At 52.6% G+C, this 18,532-nt stretch overlaps 1 protein-coding gene across 1 annotated transcript in view; it reads left to right on the top strand.

Moving 5' to 3' along the window:
• lamb2l (laminin, beta 2-like) overlaps positions 1-18,532 on the top strand; it is a 268,095-nt gene that overhangs the window by 176,592 nt on the left and 72,971 nt on the right. Inside the window, exons 22-23 of the mRNA XM_038812008.1 lie at positions 15,040-15,271; positions 18,054-18,217. Coding sequence (XP_038667936.1) covers positions 15,040-15,271; positions 18,054-18,217 — 396 coding nt within the window. The remainder of the gene's footprint in view (positions 1-15,039; positions 15,272-18,053; positions 18,218-18,532) is intronic.

Genomic DNA, 18,532 nt, shown 5'->3' with positions numbered 1-18,532 from the left:
CCTCACTCCCCGCACCCTTTAATATCCCACCCAGTCTAATCCCACTCCCCCTCACTCCCCACACCCTTTAATATCCCACCCAGACTAATCCCACTCTCCCCTCACTCCCCACACCCTTTAATATCCCACCCAGTCTAATCCCACTCTCCCCCTCACTCCCCACACCCTTTAATATCCCACCCAGTCTAATCCCACTCCCCCTCACTCTCCACACCCTTTAATATCCCACCCAGTCTAATCCCACTCTCCCCCTCACTCGCCACACCCTTTAATATCCCACCCAGTCTAATCCCACTCTCCCCTCACTCCCCGCACCCTTTAATATCCACCCAGTCTAATCCCACTCTACCCCTCACTCCCCACACCCTTTAATATCCCACCCAGTCTAATCCCACTCTCCCCCTCACTCCCCGCACCCTTTAATATCCCACCCGTCTAATCGCACTCTCCCCCTCACTCCCCACACCCTTTAATATCCCACCCAGTCTAATCCCACTCTCCCCTCACTCCCCGCACCCTTTAATATCCCACCCAGTCTAATCCCACTCTCCCCCTCACTCCCCACACCCTTTAATATCCCACCCTGTCTAATCGCACTCTCCCCCTCACTCCCCACACCCTTTAGATCCCACCCAGTCTAATCCCACTCTCCCCCCTCACTCCCACACCCTTTAATATCCCACCCAGTCTAATCCCCCTCCTCGCAGCCTTTAATATCCCACCCAGTCTAATCCCACTCTCCCCTCACTCCCCGCACCCTTTAATATCCCACCCAGTCTAATCCCACTCCCCCCTCACTCCCCACACCCTTTAATATCCCACCCAGTCTAATCCTCCTCTCCCCTCACTCCCCGCACCCTTTAATATCCCACCCAGTCTAATCCCACTCTCTCCCCTCACTCCCTGCACCCTTTAATATCCCACCCAGTCTAATCCCACTCCCCCTCACTCCCCACACCCTTTAATATCCCACCCAGTCTAATCCCACTCTCCCCTCACTCCCCACACCCTTTAATATCCCACCCAGTCTAATCCCACTCACTCCCCACACACTTTAATATCTCACCCAGTCGAATCCCCCCCCCTCACTCCCGCACCCTTTAATATCCCACCCAGTCTAATCCCACTCACCCCTCACTCCCCACACCCTTTAATATCCCACCCAGTCTAATCCCCCTCCCCCTCCCTGCACCCTTTAATATCACACCCAGTCTAATCCCCCTCACTCTGCACACCCTTTAATATCCCACCCAGTCTAATCCCCCTCACTCCCCACACCCTTTAATATCCCACCCAGTCTAATACCCCTCTCCCTCCCCGCACCCTTTAATATCCCACCCAGTCTAATCCCCCTCACTCTCATCCCCCTCACTCCCCGCACCCTTTAATATCCCACCCAGTCTAATCCCACTCTCCCCCTCACCCCACACCCTTTAATATCCCACCCAGTTTAATCCCCCTCACTCTCATCCCCCTCACTCCCCGCACCCTTTAATATCCCACCCAGTCTAATCCCACTCTCCCCCTCACCCCACACCCTTTAATATCCCACCCAGTCTAATCACACTCCCTCCTCCCTGCACCCTTTAATATCCCACTCAGTCTAATCCCACCCTCTCCCCGTCACTCCCCGCACCCTTTAATATCCCACCCAGTCTAATCCCACTCTCCCCTCACTCCCCGCACCCTTTAATATCCCACCCAGTCTAATCCCATTCTCCCCCTCACTCCCCACACCATTTAATATCCCACCCAGTCTAATCCCACTCTCCCCCTCACTCCCCGCACCCTTTAATATCCCACCCAGTCTAATCCCAGTCTCCCCCCTCACTCCCCACACCCTTTAATATCCCACCCAGTCTAATCCCACTCTCCCCCTCACTCCCCGCACCCTTTAATATCCCACCCAGTCTAATCCCACTCTCCCCTCACTCCCCACACCCTTTAATATCCCACCCAGTCTAATCCCACTCTCCCCCTCACTCCCCCGCCCCCTTTAATATCCCACCCAGTCTAATCCCACTCTCCCCCTCACTCCCCGCACCCTTTAATATCCCACCCAGTCTAATCCCACTCTCCCCCTCACTCCCCGCACCCTTTAATATCCCACCCAGTCTAATCCCCCTCCCTCACTCCCCGCACCCTTTAATATCCCACCCAGTCTAATCCCACTCCCCCTCACTCCCCACACCCTTTAATATCCCACCCAGACTAATCCCACTCTCCCCTCACTCCCCACACCCTTTAATATCCCACCCAGTCTAATCCCACTCTCCCCCTCACTCCCCACACCCTTTAATATCCCACCCAGTCTAATCCCACTCCCCCTCACTCTCCACACCCTTAATATCCCACCCAGTCTAATCCCACTCTCCCCCTCACTCGCCACACCCTTTAATATCCCACCCAGTCTAATCCCACTCTCCCCTCACTCCCCGCACCCTTTAATATCCCACCCAGTCTAATCCCACTCTACCCCTCACTCCCCACACCCTTTAATATCCCACCCAGTCTAATCCCACTCTCCCCCTCACTCCCCGCACCCTTTAATATCCCACCCAGTCTGATCCCACTCTCCCCCCTCACTCCCCACACCCTTTAATATCCCACCCAGTCTAGTCCCACTCTCCCCCTCACTCCCCACACCCTTTAATATCCCACCCAGTCTAATCCCACTCCCCCCTCACTCCCCACGCCCTTTAATATCCCACCCAGTCTAATCCCACTCTCTCCCTCTCTCCACACCCTAATATCCCAGTTATTTGGCTATTTTCACATTGCTGTTCATGGTAGTTGCTGTTTGTAAATTGGCAGCCGTGACTCCCAAATTATAACGACTCTTCAGAAAGTTCTGTACCTCTGTGGCTGTAAAACTCAGATTGTCTGATGTGCTGTGTCCATTTTGTTGAAAGTATGAATTCTCCTGTAAGAATGCAGAGGTATCTTTCCAGAATGCCGAGCTTGTGCACTAAATGCCTGAGCAGAGGGAGCAGTTTATTACCAATTGGAGACAGTAAAGGAATTTGACGTCCTGTTTGCTATTTGGTGGGAGAATTTGCAAATGTTAGCGATTCCCAGACTCGGTTCTAATGACTTCTCTTCCCTCACAGCTGGTTCTGTTGCCCAAGTATACCGAGCTGCCAGGGTTTGTTGGCATGGACCCGCTCGCAGTCCATCACCGTGAGGAGATGATGCGGTACATGTGCCTGGATTCCTTCATGATGGCCACTATGCCAATGTTGGCGGAAATGTGTGCCAGGCTTATCTGCAGTATCTCGGCTATCATGCACGACGGGGCTCTACGTACGTATCAACGTGCAATGTCGGTGTGAAACTCTCCGCTTTCCTAATCCTGAATAGCATCTCTGTCTGGTGTTCCGGGTAGTGAGAAGGAGTTTCAGTGACTCTGTTCACCTTTAAATAAAGCACCAGCCCGTGTTCCTGGGACCAATATTGATCCTTCAGCTAACATCACTAAAATTGATTGTCTGGCTATTCTCACTTTACTGCCTGTGGGAGCTTGCTGTGCACAAATTGTGTTTCCCACATTGCAACAGTAACTATACTTCAGAAAGTATTTAATTGGTGTAAAGTGCTTTGGAATTCTCTGAGCTTGGGAAAAGTGTGGAAATGCAAGTTCTCTCTCTCCATTCTGGGCGCAGAGTTTGTGACCCCCGATCTCGCGAGGCTGGTGTGGTCCCGATCTCGCGAGGCTGGTGTGGCTCTGAGCTGTGTTTGTGTCCCCCGATCTCGCGAGGCTGGTATGGCCCCGATCTCGCGAGGCTGGTGTGGCTCTGAGCTGTGTTTGTGTCCCCCGATCTCGCGAGGCTGGTGTGTCCCCCGATCTCGCGAGGCTGGTGTGGCCCCGATCTCGCGAGGCTGGTGTGGCTCTGAGCTGTGTTTGTGTCCCCCGATCTCGCGAGGCTGGTGTGTCCCCCGATCTCGCGAGGCTGGTGTGGCCCCGATCTCGCGAGGCTGGTGTGGCTCTGAGCTGTGTTTGTGTCCCCCGATCTCGCGAGGCTGGTGTGTCCCCCGATCTCGCGAGGCTGGTGTGGCCCCGATCTCGCGAGGCTGGTGTGGCTCTGAGCTGTGCAACACTTGTCTCCAAGACCCAGGAGTTGTTATTCTCTCCTGGTGACATGCTGAGCTGTGTATGTTCACCCCTGGGTGGGAAGGAGATGAGTTTATCTTTACTCTGAATGTGGTCTCTCAGAGCCCAGTGAATACAACTCCTTCTCCATCCATGGAAACATTTTCCGGAAAATCACTGTAATTGCTGTTGGAAATTACAGTGGCTAGCACTGCTGCCTCACAGCTCCAGGGTCCCAGGTTCGGTTCCCGCTTGGGTCACTGTCTGTGCGGAGTCTGCACATCCTCCCCGTGTGTGCGTGGGTTTCCTCCGGGTGCTCCGGTTTCCTCCCACAGTCCAAAGATGTGCGGGTTAGGTGGATTGGCCAGGCTAAATTGCCCGTAGTGTCCTAATGTTTGGTGGGGTTACGGGGGTCGGGCAGGGAAGTGGGCTTGGGTGGGGTGCTCTTTCAGAGGGTCGGTGCAGACCTGATGGGTCGAATGGCCTCCTGCACTGTGGGGATTCCCACTTTTGTGAAGAAGTTCACCGCTAAACACCCTGACAGGGATTCTCTGACCGGCGGCGGGTTGGAGAATCCCCGGGGGGGGGGAGGAGAATTACACTCCGCTGCCTGATGGCGGCTTCCCCATTCTCCGGTGCCAATTCTCGGGCGACCGTGGGATTCCCGCTGCGCGGGTCGGGGGCCGTTGGCAGCTGCCCCCCCCCCCCCCCCCCCCCCGGCGATTCTCCGGGCCCCAATGGGCCGAGTGGCCGTCGAGTTTAGCCGAGTTCCGCCGGCGTCCCACACGGCGGGACCTGGAAGGTGTGTCTGCGGGGGCTGTCCTGGAAGGGAGGCGGGGGATCCGACCCTGAGGGGGGCTCCCATGGTGGCCTGGCCCACGATCTGGACCGGCTGATCAGCGGGCGGGCTGGTTCCGTGGGGGCCCCTGTAGGGTCCCGCCATATTGCCCGGGGGCCGGCGCAGTGAAGGGAACCCCCGCACATACCCGGAAATATGCTGGCCGTCAAACTACGCTGGCAGTTCCGCGCATGTGCGAACTCGCGCGGGCCGTTCCGCGCTAGCTGGAGCTGCAGGGACCACTCCGGCACTGACATCGTCTCCTCGGAATGGGAGCATTCCCCAATATCGGGGACCGTTGATGCCGGAGTGGTTGGTGCTACTTTGCACACCGACGTGGGGACACAGCCCCGTTATTGGAGAATCCCGCCCCTGGTTTTCATTGTAAGGGTCTGTCCCGATGCCCTTGGTTTGCCACCAGCTTTACTGTATTTTCACATTCTGGATGGGGAGGTGCTGACCCAGTGGTAATGTCACTACACTGCTAATCTACAGGCCCAGGCTGATACACTGGGGAATACACTGGAATTCCCCAGCCTCTGTACACCCGGCCCAGGGTGGAGAATCCGGGCTGGAATTCCCCAGCCTCTGTACACCCGGCCCAGGGTGGAGAATCCGGGCTGGAATTCCCCAGCCTCTGTACACCCGGCCCAGGGTGGAGAATCCGGGCTGGAATTCCCCAGCCTCTGTACACCCGGCCCAGGGTGGAGAATCCGGGCTGGAATTCCCCAGCCTCTGTACACCCGGCCCAGGGTGGAGAATCCAGGCTGGAATTCACTTTCTGCCTGTCTCTGAGCCTATTCACAGGGGGAACCCAGAATCCCGAAGGAGCAGCAGTGCGACATGGGTTGGGAGTCTCATCCATTCAATGAATTGCTCCAAACAACAAATCTACGAGGGGAGTGGGGAAATAATCAAACAGAATGAGGATGGGAGGTTACCAGTCGGAACGAACGTTGAGCTGGAGATTGTGGATGACACACAACTCGATAACAGAGGCATTGATGACATGTGGACGAGGAATCAGAGATATAGGGCGGGATTCTCCCCTACCCGGTGGGGCGGGGGGTCCTGGCGTAGCAGACTGGCGCCAACCACTCCAGCATCGGGCCTCCCCAAAGGTGCGGACTTCTCTGCACCGTTAGGGGCTAGGCCTGCGCCGGAGTGGCTCCCGCTCCGCCGACTGGCGCCAACGGCCCTTGGCGCTACGCCGGCCGGCGTCGGGGCTGGCCGAAAGGCCTTCTCCGGGCGGCGTGAGTCCGCGCATGCGCCGGAGCATCAGCGGCCGCTGACGTCACCACCGGTGCATGCGCGGTAGGGAGGGTCTTTTCCGCCTCCACCATGGTGTAGGCCATGGCGGCGGCGGAAGAAAACGAGTGCCCCCACGGCACTGGCGGGCCGCCGATCGGTGGGCCCCGATCGCGGACCAGGCCACTGTGGGGGCACCACCCGGGGTCCGATCGCCCGGCGCCCCCCCCCCCCCCCCGGGGGCCCGCTCGCGCTGCCAATCCCGCCGGCACAGAGGTGGTTTAAACCACGTTGGCGGGATTGGCCAGTCAGCGGCGGGACTTTGGCCCATCGCGGGCCGGAGAATCGCCGCGGGGCGCACGCCGATCGGCAGGGCACGATTCCCGCTCCCCGCCGATTCCCGGGTGGCGGAGAATTCCGGCCATGGCGGGGGCGGGATTTACACCGGCCCCGGGCGATTCCCCAACCTGGGGGGGGGGGTTGGAGAATTCCGCCCATGAACTCAAATCCCACCATGACAGCTGGGGAATAAAAAGCTACTTTCAGCAAAGTTGACAATGAAAATGCTGGATTGTTATAAAAATCCATTTGGTTCACCAATGATTCCTTCGGGAAGGAAAGCTCCTCCCGTTTCCCAGTCTGGGTTACATGTGACTCCAGAACCACAACAATGTGGTTATCTCTGAAATAGCCATTCAGCTTTGTCCAAGAAAGCAGATCATCATGTCACCATCCCAGTTGGTGTTATAACCGGACGGGAAGATCCCAGAATGAAACTCCTACTCAAAAGACCGTGGGCGGACTTCTCTGCTCCCGGGAAAAATCGGGATCGCCGTCGTGAAGTCTGCCAAGTTTCACGACGGCCTCGGAGGCCGCTCCTCGCTCCCTATTCTCCCCTCCCGGCGGGGCGAGGAACGGCGCTCCGTAAATCTTGACCGCGGGGGCATCGCGCTGAGAATGACGTCAGCCGCGCAAGCGCAGGCCGGCTCCAATCCGCGCATGCGCAGCTGACGTCATGACGCTGACGGCACTAACCCACGCATGCGCAGTGGCCGTCTTTCCCCTCAGCCGGCGGCTTGATCTTGCGGGGCGGCGGAGGGGAAATAGTGCGTCCGATTTGGAGGCCGGCTCGACGATCGGTGGGCACCGATCGCGGGCCTGTCCCCTCCCGAGCACAGTCGTGGTGCTCCTTCCTTTCTAGGCCACCTACAAGCCCCAAACGGGCTTCTCACTCCCGTTTCACGTCGTCAGCGACCAGGTGTATTTGCCGCCGTCGTGAAACGGCCGCGAGCGGCAGGCCGCTCGTCGGAGAATCGCCGGTCGCCATGAAAAACGGCGAGCACCGATTCTTCCGAGCGAAGTGGGGGGGGCATGAATTTTGTCAGGGGGCCCTCCCGCGATTCTCCCATGCCGCGTGGGGAGCGTAGAATCGCGCCCCGGAATTTTCACTTTTTTTTCTCATATGTGGAGGAACAGAGTGACAGAACTGCTAATTAGTTTTAACAGAAAACACACATTTATTAATCATGAAAAAATGAATTAATAATATTAACCTTTTATTGTCGTAAGTATGAAGTTACTGTGAAACGCCCCGAGTTGCCACATTCCGGCGCCTGTTCAGGAATTAAACCCGCGCTGCTTGCCTGGTTCTGCATCACAAACCAGCTGTCTAGCCCACTGAGCACACCACACTCTGAAACCAAGTTAGTGTCTGTGGATCTCTTCCTCAGGTGACTGTTGTGTGAGAGTTTCTGAACTTTAATCCCCAAAAAAACGCTTGAAAACCTTCTTTCATAATCATGCTTTCCATTAATGTTTTGCATCCCGGAATCCACTCCACATTTTCCAAAGGACTCTTTTGAACATATCTTCTGCTCCACTTCTACCAGCAAATCCACTCCAGGTTCTACACCAACTCCTTTAAGGAATTTTTTTGTCTAGACTGCTTTTACACACACACACACTCACACATTCCGATATCCAGCCACCAAGTGCTCCGCACATTAGGGGCTGGTTTTGCACAGTGGGCTAAACAGCTGGCTTGTAATGCAGAACAAGGCCAGCAGCGCGGTATCAATTCCTTTACCACCCTTCCTGAACAGGCGCCGGAATGTGGCGACTAGGGGCTTTTCGCAGTAACTTCATTGAAGACTACTTGTGCCAATCAGTGGTTATTATTATTATTATTATTATTACTTATTTCAATTAACGCCTCACAAACTGTAGTAAGATATCACAATCTTAGAACCACTTCAAATAACTTTCTGACTTCTCACTAACCAGCTCCTTTACAGTCCTGTGACTTGAAATGAACAGCACCCTGTTCTGTTCCCAGTTTCTCCTTGTGCCTTTAACTTCAGGCTTCCTGAGAACTCCTCTTCATTTCTGTAGCTTCCTTAAGTAGCTGTCATTTAGATTTCTGTTGCTGACTTTCTTACCCATTTCCCCATTGTATGGCTTTTCTTCTTGCAAAGCTGAGAGAAATGTTCCCTCTCTAGCTGCCTGCCACTAGCTGCTGTATCTTCCAGCTAAAACCAAAGAACAAAGGAAATATTTTGTTTCTTTACAAGGGCCTCTATTTGCTAAGCAAGTAATTTTATATTTCACACCAGAGCCCTATCTATCACAATATAATCACAGCTGGAATCGAAGCCAACCCCCACACATACAAACACCTTTGTCCAGCATGAAACTAACTTTGGGTCCATTCCAGGGACTGAAACATAACTAAACCCATTAAAACTATACCTTATTTCTAATGTTTACCAATACAAATGTAAATCCCTTAAAACTAACTTTGTTTTCCAACAAATTGCCACCTTCCCAACAAATTGCCACCTTCCCAACAACAATGAGGAATGGGTAATAAATACCAGCCTTGCCAGTGACAGTCACACTCTGTCAACGAATGGAGAGAGTTTGTTGGGCATCATGGAAATGTCTTGTTCTGGAGAATTGTTGGTAAAGGGTGTTGAGAGGATTTTGTTGCTGATGTTTCTGATCTCTGATTTCCAGATTGCCAGTGTGACCCCCAGGGGTCCATCAGCTCAGTGTGTGAGAAGATCGGAGGACAGTGTCAGTGTAAGAGGAATGTAATTGGCCAACGCTGTAACCAATGTGCTCCTGATTATTATGGCTTTGGGCCCAATGGCTGCTCTCGTAAGTTTCAATTTGTGTGTGTATCAACTTTGAATGGCCCACATAAGAGACTGTTAACAGGCAAATTAATGACCTAGTTCGGAAATCGGGTGAGTGGCAGGTGACAGAGAGTGGGGATTATGGAGGTGACGAGTGGTGTCCCACAGGGATCGGTGTTGGGGACTCAATTATTCACATTATTCATTAATGACTTGGATGATGGGATAGAAAGTCATATGTAATAATAATAATCGCTTATTGTCACGAGTAGGCTTCAGTGAAGTTACTGTGAAAAGCCCCTAGTCGCCACATTCCGGGGCCTGTTTGGGGAGGCCGGTACGGGAATTGAACCCGCGCTGCTGGCATTGTTCTGCATTCCAAGACAGCTGTTTAGACCACTGTGCTAAACCAGGCCCAGCATATCCAAACCTGCCGATGATACAAAGTTAGGTGGCATTGCAGACAGTCCAGATTGCAGACAGTTGCAAGGAGATATTGACAGACTGGGTGAATGGGAAAAATTGTGGCAGATGGAAGTCAATGTAAACAAGTGAGAGGTTATCCATTTTATACCAGGAGAGGATAGAGCAGAGTCCTTTCTAAATGGAAAGAGGTTAGGTACACTGGATATCCAGAGATTTGGGGGTTTAAATGCAGAGATCTTTAAAATTACAGGAACATGTCAGGGTTCATGGTGAGAATCCCGGGGTCATGGTGATAATCCCGGGGTCATGGTGAGAATCCCGGGGTCATGGTGAGAATCCCGGGTTCACGCTGATAATCCCGGGGTCACTGTGATAATGCCGGGGTCACGCTGATAATCCCGGGGTCACGGTGAGAATCCCGGGTTCACGGTGAGAATCCCGGGGTCACGGTGATAATCTCGGGGTCATGGTGAGAATCCCGGGGTCATGGTGAGAATCCCGGGGTCACGGTGATAATCCCGGGGTCACAGTGATAATCCCGGGGTCACGGTGATAATCCCGGGGTCATGGTGAGAATCCCGGGGTCACGGTGAGAATCCCGGGTTCACGGTGATAATCCCGGGGTCACGGTGATAATCCCGGGGTCATGGTGAGAATCCCAGATTCATGAGGATAATCCCGGGGTCACGGTGATAATCCCGGGGTCACGGTGAGAATCCCGGGGTCACGGTGATAATCCCGGGTTCACTGTGATAATCCCGGGTTCACGGTGATAATCCCGGGGTCACGGTGATAATCCCGGGGTCAGGGTGATAATCCCAAGGTCAAGGTGATAATCCCGGGGTCACGGTGATAATACCGGGGTCACGGTGATAATCCCGGGTTCACGGTGATAATCCTGGATTCACGGTGATGATCCCGGGGTCACGGTGATAATCCCGGGGTCATGGTGAGAATCCCGGGGTCACGGTGAGAATCCCGGGTTCACGGTGATAATCCCGGGGTCACGGTGATAATCCCGGGGTCATGGTGAGAATCCCAGATTCAGGAGGATAATCCCGGGTTCACGGTGATAATCCCGGGGTCACGGTGATAATCCCGGGGTCACGGTGAGAATCCCGGGGTCACGGTGAGAATCCCGGGGTCACGGTGATAATCCCGGGTTCACGGTGATAATCCCGGGGTCACGGTGAGAATCCCGGGGTCACGGTGAGAATCCCGGGTTCACGGTGATAATCCCGGGGTCACGGTGAGAATCCCGGGGTCACGGTGATAATCCCGGGGTCAGGGTGATAATCCCAAGGTCAAGGTGATAATCCCGGGGTCACGGTGATAATACCGGGGTCACGGTGATAATCCCGGGGTCAGGGTGATAATCCCAAGGTCAAGGTGATAATCCCGGGGTCACGGTGATAATACCGGGGTCACGGTGATAATCCCGGGTTCACGGTGATAATCCTGGATTCACGGTGATGATCCCTGATAATCCCGGGTCTGGGGAGGGGGGGTTCGGCTGGGGGGGACGGGTGGTTGGTGGTCCGAGGGTGGCGAGAGGGGTTACAGGGTGGCAGTATTTGGCAGACCAGGTCCCCATGTGGCTGACGCTGTGCCGTACCGCGCGACCGCTGCAGGTAGCCGCCATGCGCATGCGTGGCCACGGACCCGGCCATTCTTCGCCCGTATCGGTAAAACCGGGGGCTTTACGTGGCGCAGCTGTGAGCATCAGCGCGGGGGCAACGCCGACTTTTTGGTCGTAAAACCAGAGGGATCCTGCGGACATAGCCGCAGAATCGGAGAATCACCCCCGGTCTCAGTAAAAGTGAGCTGGAATTTTGTTAAAAACCCGTCTGGTTTATTAATGTCCCATTGGAAACGGGTGGAAACCTGTCATCTTTACCTGGGCTGGATTTATAGGTGACTCCAGTCCCATCAGAAAGTGGGTGACTCTAAATTGCCCTCAAAGACTAACATCAGATTCACTTCAAGGCAAATAGGGATCGCCAATCACACCCACAATCCCAACGTGCATAAAAGAGAGCGGAGTGACAGAGTTGAAATAATCAGCTTCAAGTAAAGAAATCAATTAATTCTCCTGGGTGGGTAGACAGTGATGGGGAGAGTGTACACGGGGCTGTGGGAGGGGAGAGTGTACATGGGGATGTGAGAGGGGAGAGTGTACATGGGGCTGTGGGAGGGGAGAGTGTACATGGGGCTGTGGGAGGGGAGAGTGTACATGGGGGTGTGGGAGGGGAGAGTGTACATGGGGGTGTGGGAGGGGAGTGAATGGGTGGGTAGAATCAGTGATAGGGGAGAGTGTACATGGGGCTGTGGGAGGGGAGTGAATGGGTGGGTAGAATCAGTGATAGGGGGGAGTGTACATGGGGCTGTGGGACGGGAGTGAATGGGTGGGTAGAGTCAGTGATAGGGAAGAGTGTACATGGGGCTGTGGGAGGGGAGTGAATGGGTGGGTAGAGTCAGTGATAGGGGAGAGTGTACATGGGGCTGTGGGAGGGGAGAGTGTACATGGGGCTGTGGGAGGGGAGTGAATGGGTGGGTAGAGTCAGTGATAGGGGAGAGTGTACATGGGGCTGTGGGAGGGGAGAGTGTACATGGGGATGTGGGAGGGGAGTGAATGGGTGGGTAGAGTCAGTGATAGGGGGGAGTGTACATGGGGCTGTGGGAGGGGAGTGAATGGGTGGGTAGAGTCAGTGATAGGGGAGAGTGTACATGGGGCTGTGTGAGGGGGGTGATTGGGTGGGTAGAGTCAGTGATAGGGGGAGTGTACATGGAACTGTGGGAGGGGAGTGAATGGATGAGTAGAGTCAGTGATAGGGGAGAGTGTACATGGGGCTGTGGGAGGGGAGTGAATGGGTGGGTAGAATCAGTGATAGGGGAGAGTGTACATGGGGATGTGGGAGGGGAGTGAATGGGTGGGTAGAGTCAGTGATAGGGGGGAGTGTACATGGGGCTGTGGGAGGGGAGTGAATGGGTGGGTAGAGTCAGTGATAGGGGAGAGTGTACATGGGGATGTGGGAGGGGAGTGAATGGGGGTAGAGTCAGTGATAGGGGAGAGTGTACATGGGGCTGTGGGAGGGGGGTGAATGGGTGGGTAGAGTCAGTGATAGGGGAGAGTGTACATGGGGCTGTGGGAGGGGAGTGAATGGGTGGGAAGAGTCAGTGATAGGGGAGAGTATACATGGGGATGTGGGAGGGGGTGGGAGGGGGTGGGTAGAGTTAGTGATAGGGTAGAGTGTACATGGGGATGTGGGAGGGGGTGGGAGGGGGTGGGTAGAGTCAGTGATGGGGAGAGTGTACATGGGGATGTGGGAGGGGAGAGTGTGCATGGGGATGTGGGAGGGGAGAGTGTACATGGGGCTGTGGGAGGGGTGTGAATTGGGGTAGAGTCAGTGATAGGGGAGAGTGTACATGGGGATGTGGGAGGGGAGAGTGTGCATGGGGATGTGGGAGGGGAGTGATTGGGTGGGTAGAGTCAGTGATGGGGAGAGTGTACATGGGGCTGTGGGAGGGGAGTGAATGGGTGGGTACAGTCAGTGATGGGAGAGTGTACATGGGGATGTGGGAGGGGAGTGAATGGGTGGGTAGAGTCAGTGATGGGGGAGAGTGTACATGGGGCTGTGGGAGAGGAGAGTGTACATGGGGCTGTGGGAGGGGGTGGGAGGGGGTGGGTAGAGTCAGTGATGGGGGGGAGTGTACATGGGGCTGTGGGAGGGGAGTGAATGGGTGGGTAGAGTCAGTGATAGGGGGGAGTGTACATGGGGATGTGGGAGGGGAGTGAATGGGTGGGTAGAGTCAGTGATAGGGGAGAGTGTACATGGGGATGTGGGAGGGGAGTGAATGGGTGGGTAGAGTCAGTGATAGGGGGGAGTGTACATGGGGATGTGGGAGGGGAGTGAATGGGTGGGTAGAGTCAGTGATGGGGGGAGTGTACATGGGGATGTGGGAGGGAAGTGAATGGGTGGGTAGAGTCAGTGATAGGGGAGAGTGTACATGAGGATGTGGGTGGGGAGTGATTGGGTGGGTAGGGTCAGTGATAGGGGAGAGTGTACATGGGGATGTGGGAGGGGAGAGTGTACATGGGGGTGTGGGAGGGGAGTGAGTGGGTGGGTAGAGTCAGTGATAGGGGAGAGTGTACATGGGGCTGTGGGAGGGGAGTGATTGGGTGGGTAGAGTCAGTGATAGGGGAGAGTGTACATGGGGCTGTGGGAGGGAGTGAATGGGGATAGAGTCAGTGATAGGGGAGAGTGTACATGGGGGTGTGGGAGGGGAGTGATTGGGTGGGTAGAGTCAGTGATAGGGGAGAGTGTACATGGGGATGTGGGAGGGGAGTGAATGGGTGGGTAGAGTCAGTGATAGGGGGGAGTGTACGTGGGGCTGTGGGAGGGGAGTGAATGGGGGTAGAGTCTGTGATAGGGGAGAGTGTACATGGGGCTGTGGGAGGGGAGTGATTGGGTGGGTAGAGTCAGTGATGGGGGAGAGTGTACATGGGGCTGTGGGAGGGGAGTGAATGGGTGGGTAGAGTCAGTGATAGGGGAGAGTGTACATGGGGCTGTGGGAGGGGGTGGGTAGAGTCAGTGATGGGGGAGAGTGTACATGGGGCTGTGGGAGGGGAGTGAATGGGTGGGTAGAGTCAGTGATGGGAGAGTGTAGATGGGGATGTGGGAGGGGGTGGGTAGAGTCAGTGATAGGGGGGAGTGTACATGGGGATGTGGGAGTGGAGTGATTGGGTGGGTAGAGTCAGTGATAGTGGGGAGTGTACATGGGGCTGTGGGAGGGGAGAGTGTACATGGGGCTGTGGGAGTGGAGTGAATGGGTGGGTAGAGTCAGTGATAGGGGGGAGTGTACATGGGGCTGTGGGAGGGGAGTGAATGGGTGGGTAGAGTCAGTGATAGTGGGGAGTGTACATGGGGCTGTGGGAGGGGAGAGTGTACATGGGGCTGTGGGAGTGGAGTGAATGGGTGGGTAGAGTCAGTGATAGGGGAGAGTGTACATGGGGCTGTGGGAGGGGAGTGATTGGGTGGGTAGAGTCTGTGATGGGGACAGTGTAGATGGGGATGTGGGAGGGGATGGGTAGAGTCAGTGATGGGGACAGTGTAGATGGGGATGTGGGAGAGGTTGTGGAGAGTCAGTGATGGAGTACATGAGGATGTATAAGGAGCAGGTTTAAAATGTTCTCTTCAGCTTGTGAATCAAGCCTTTATATTTGTCCATTTGAGAAGCTGATTGCTAAAATTGCCCTTATGATGAATATTTAGTGACATCTTTTGCCTTTGCTCCTCCAGCTTGTAGCTGCAATCCTGAAGGATCGATTTTCAGTATGTGTGACCAGACCACCGGCCAGTGTCAGTGCCGATCAGGGGCAAGGGGTCGCCAGTGTGACGCGTGTCACCCTCAGCACTGGGACTTCCCAAACTGCCATCCTTGCCAATGTAACGGGCACTCCGAGGAGTGTGACTCCCAGACAGGGATGTGTGTGAACTGCAGGGACAACACATGTGGACATCATTGTGAGAGGTCAGTGACCCACACTGGCACCTGGCCGCAGGTTCCTGTTTACACTTTACTTTGCAGAATGTTGACCATCGGGAACAATCCAGAGGCATCGAAAATCTGTCTCATTCCAGTGGAACTGTAATTCACAAACATTTGCTGTTCATTTTCTTAGTGAGGCATTACATAGATGTTAAACCTCTGCTTTGTCTAAGCAATGGGCCTTACATAGAAACGTAGAAAATAGGAGCAGGAGGAGGCCATTCGGCCCTTATATACATGATAGATATGGTATATACACTATTCCTGTAGTTTATCAATTATTCATATATTATATACACTATAGATATGGTGTATACACCATTCCTATAGTTTAGCAATTATTCATGTATTATATACATTATAGATTTGGTGTATACACCATTCCTATAGTTTATCAATTATCCATATATTCTATACACTTTATATATGGTGTACACACTATTCCTATGATTTGTTCACCATTCTGATAAACACTTAACAGATGCAAAGCCACACCATATATTGGGTTCCTTAGCTCCATTAAATACCCACAAAAACAGATACTGATACTCTCCTGGCTCATGGTCACACATCCTACTTTCTAACTTACCCTCTTCACAATAAAATTCTGATAAAATCTTCCTTCTATTACAACCCAGACCTCAACAATCTTGGGATACTGGACAGAAACCCCAATCTTTTATTTTAGTTTTGTAAGACTGTGAGGAAAGTATTTCTCACTCCAGGAGTGATCTCACACTAAAAAGGGATATGATACATTAAAACAATCTTCATTACAAACACAGTATTGGAATATCTTCAACATCACACAAGAAAATAGATTACAATTACCTCTTAAACAATACTGTTCAACACAGTGAATACAATATCCATAACTGTTACCTTCACTCCCACTTAAACAACAAGAAAATAAATAATCTCAGCTCTCTTTCCACCTTAAATGCCAATGTCACAGAGGAATACTTGCTTTACAGGGTTATTCTTTGAGAAAGGATCTCTCGACACTGCCTTACAGAACATCTCTGACTCTGGTGCAAACCCCTGCGGACACTCTGGCTAGATGTCCTCAAAAGCTGTTTGTAGCTGGCTTATTTCAGCTCCCCATAGTCCTCAGACAAGTCTGCACTGCTCCAAATACAATTAATCACTTTTATCTAACCTACAGTGAGAACTTACACACACTTGAAATGAAAATCGCTTATTGTCACGAGTAGGCTTCAAATGAAGTTACTGTGAAAAGCCCCTAGTCGCCTCATTCCGGCGCCTGTTCGGGGAGGCTGTTACGGGAATCGAACCGTGTTGCTGGCTTGCCTTGGTCTGCTGTCAAAGCCAGCGATTAGCCCTGTGAGCTAAACAGCCCCTTAACAGCCACACTTAATCTGAGCTTCAGCCAGAATCCAAACTAAAACTGAAAAATTATTTCTCAAGCAGCCTGATGCCTTAGCTCCACCCATCAATGATATCACCAAGCTGAAAACGAATTAACTCCCCAGGGAATTCCCTTAATCGAAATAAAATTGCATCAGCCCAAACCTTTTACAAGGGTTAATTGCACCTCTGGCTCCTAAAAGCTTAGTTTTCTTTCAAACCAAGATTGCTTAAAAACCGTGACTGCAGCAGTCAAGCACTCTATAACAGAGGATTTTAACCCTTACAGCACCTAATACTTAGAATACAATATATCTGAAATTGATACATTCTTCAAACTAAAGCCTACATTACTAAAAAAACAGATATCTGATCAATTTCACCTTGCGGTTTGGAGAAGTTTGCTGTCTGCAATGTGGCTGCCCCATTTCCAACAGGCTCCAAAACTGTAACTGTGGGGGTTCGGGTAACTGGCCCCAAATTATAGATCATCAGAATATCAAAAGGAATGGAAAGGTTTACATTTATGTAGCACCACCTCAGTACGTCCCAAAGTGCCTTACTGCCAATGAAGTACTTTTGAAGTAATGGAGGCAACACTGCAGCCAATGTGTGCATAGCAGGATCCCACAAACAGGAATGTGATAATAAATCAAATAATCTGGGTTTTTCTGTGTTGGTCAAGGTTCAAATATTGCCAGAGGACGCCCGGGAAAATCACCTGTTTGCTTTGAGCGAGCGCAGTTAGATTGTTTACATCCGCCTGAAGATTAAACAGGGATAAACCAGGCAGCACTCTGCACGTTAGTAATATTGTCCCTGTCTAAGGTTCACGACAAGTCGTGATGGCAATCTTCAGCTCACATACACTGTACATAATTTAAAAACGATCTGAAGTCTAAACTCATTTGTTCCAGGTTTTCCAGCACCTATTTAGAAAAATAGAAAAATTAGGTGCAGGAGGAGGCCATTCAGCCCTTCGAGCCTGCCCTGCCATTCATTGTGATCATGGCTGATCATCCAGCTCAATAGCCTAATCCCACTTTCACCCCATAACCTTTGACCCCCTGCACCCTAAGTGCTATATCTAACTACTTCTTGAAAAGATGTTTTTCGTCTCACTTGCCCCGCTTACTGTGGTAATGAATTCCACAGGCCGCCCACTCTCTGGGTGAAGAGATTACTCCTCATCTCTGTCCGAAATGGTCTACCCCGTATCCTCAGACTGTGACCCTCTGGTTCTGTACACCCCCACCATCGGGAACATCCTTCCTGCGTCTACCCTGTCCAGTCCTGTTAGAATTTTATAGGTTTCTGTGCGATCCCCCCTCATTCTTCTGAACTGTAAAGTTTCTCTTTGCTGTAAAGTTTGATGTTAACATGTGACTTCACGCAGATGTTCTGATGGTTACTATGGAGACCCGGTCCTGGGGTCTGGAGAACAGTGCCGCCCCTGTCCATGTCCAGATTATCCAGGAGGCGATAACTACCATGGGGTCTCGTGTCATGCTGACCTAGACTCCAATCAGATTGTGTGTTACTGTGACACAGGCTACTCAGGTAGGTTCAACTCTATTAGTTTCCTCCAAGATGATTAAAAAGGGCTAGTGGCAAAAAAACAGATGTCTTGAAGAAAATCAATCGAATGCGGTGTAATGTGATGATCTGGAAGGTTCTCTCTGTGCAAACTGATTCAATAATAACTTTCAAAATGGAAAAAATACCAGAATAGAAAATATTTACATGGGTAAGGGAAACGAGCGGGGGGGAGTGGGATTAACTTGATGGATCTTTCAAGCAGACTGGCACAGCTCGACGGACGGAATGAAATATTTCTGTGCTGTCGGATTTTATGAAAGTAAAGCAGCAAGAAAT

This window comes from Scyliorhinus canicula, chromosome 11 (assembly GCF_902713615.1).
Source record: "Scyliorhinus canicula chromosome 11, sScyCan1.1, whole genome shotgun sequence".
Taxonomy (NCBI): domain Eukaryota; kingdom Metazoa; phylum Chordata; class Chondrichthyes; order Carcharhiniformes; family Scyliorhinidae; genus Scyliorhinus; species Scyliorhinus canicula.
This window is presented reverse-complemented; position numbering and strand designations above follow the sequence as displayed.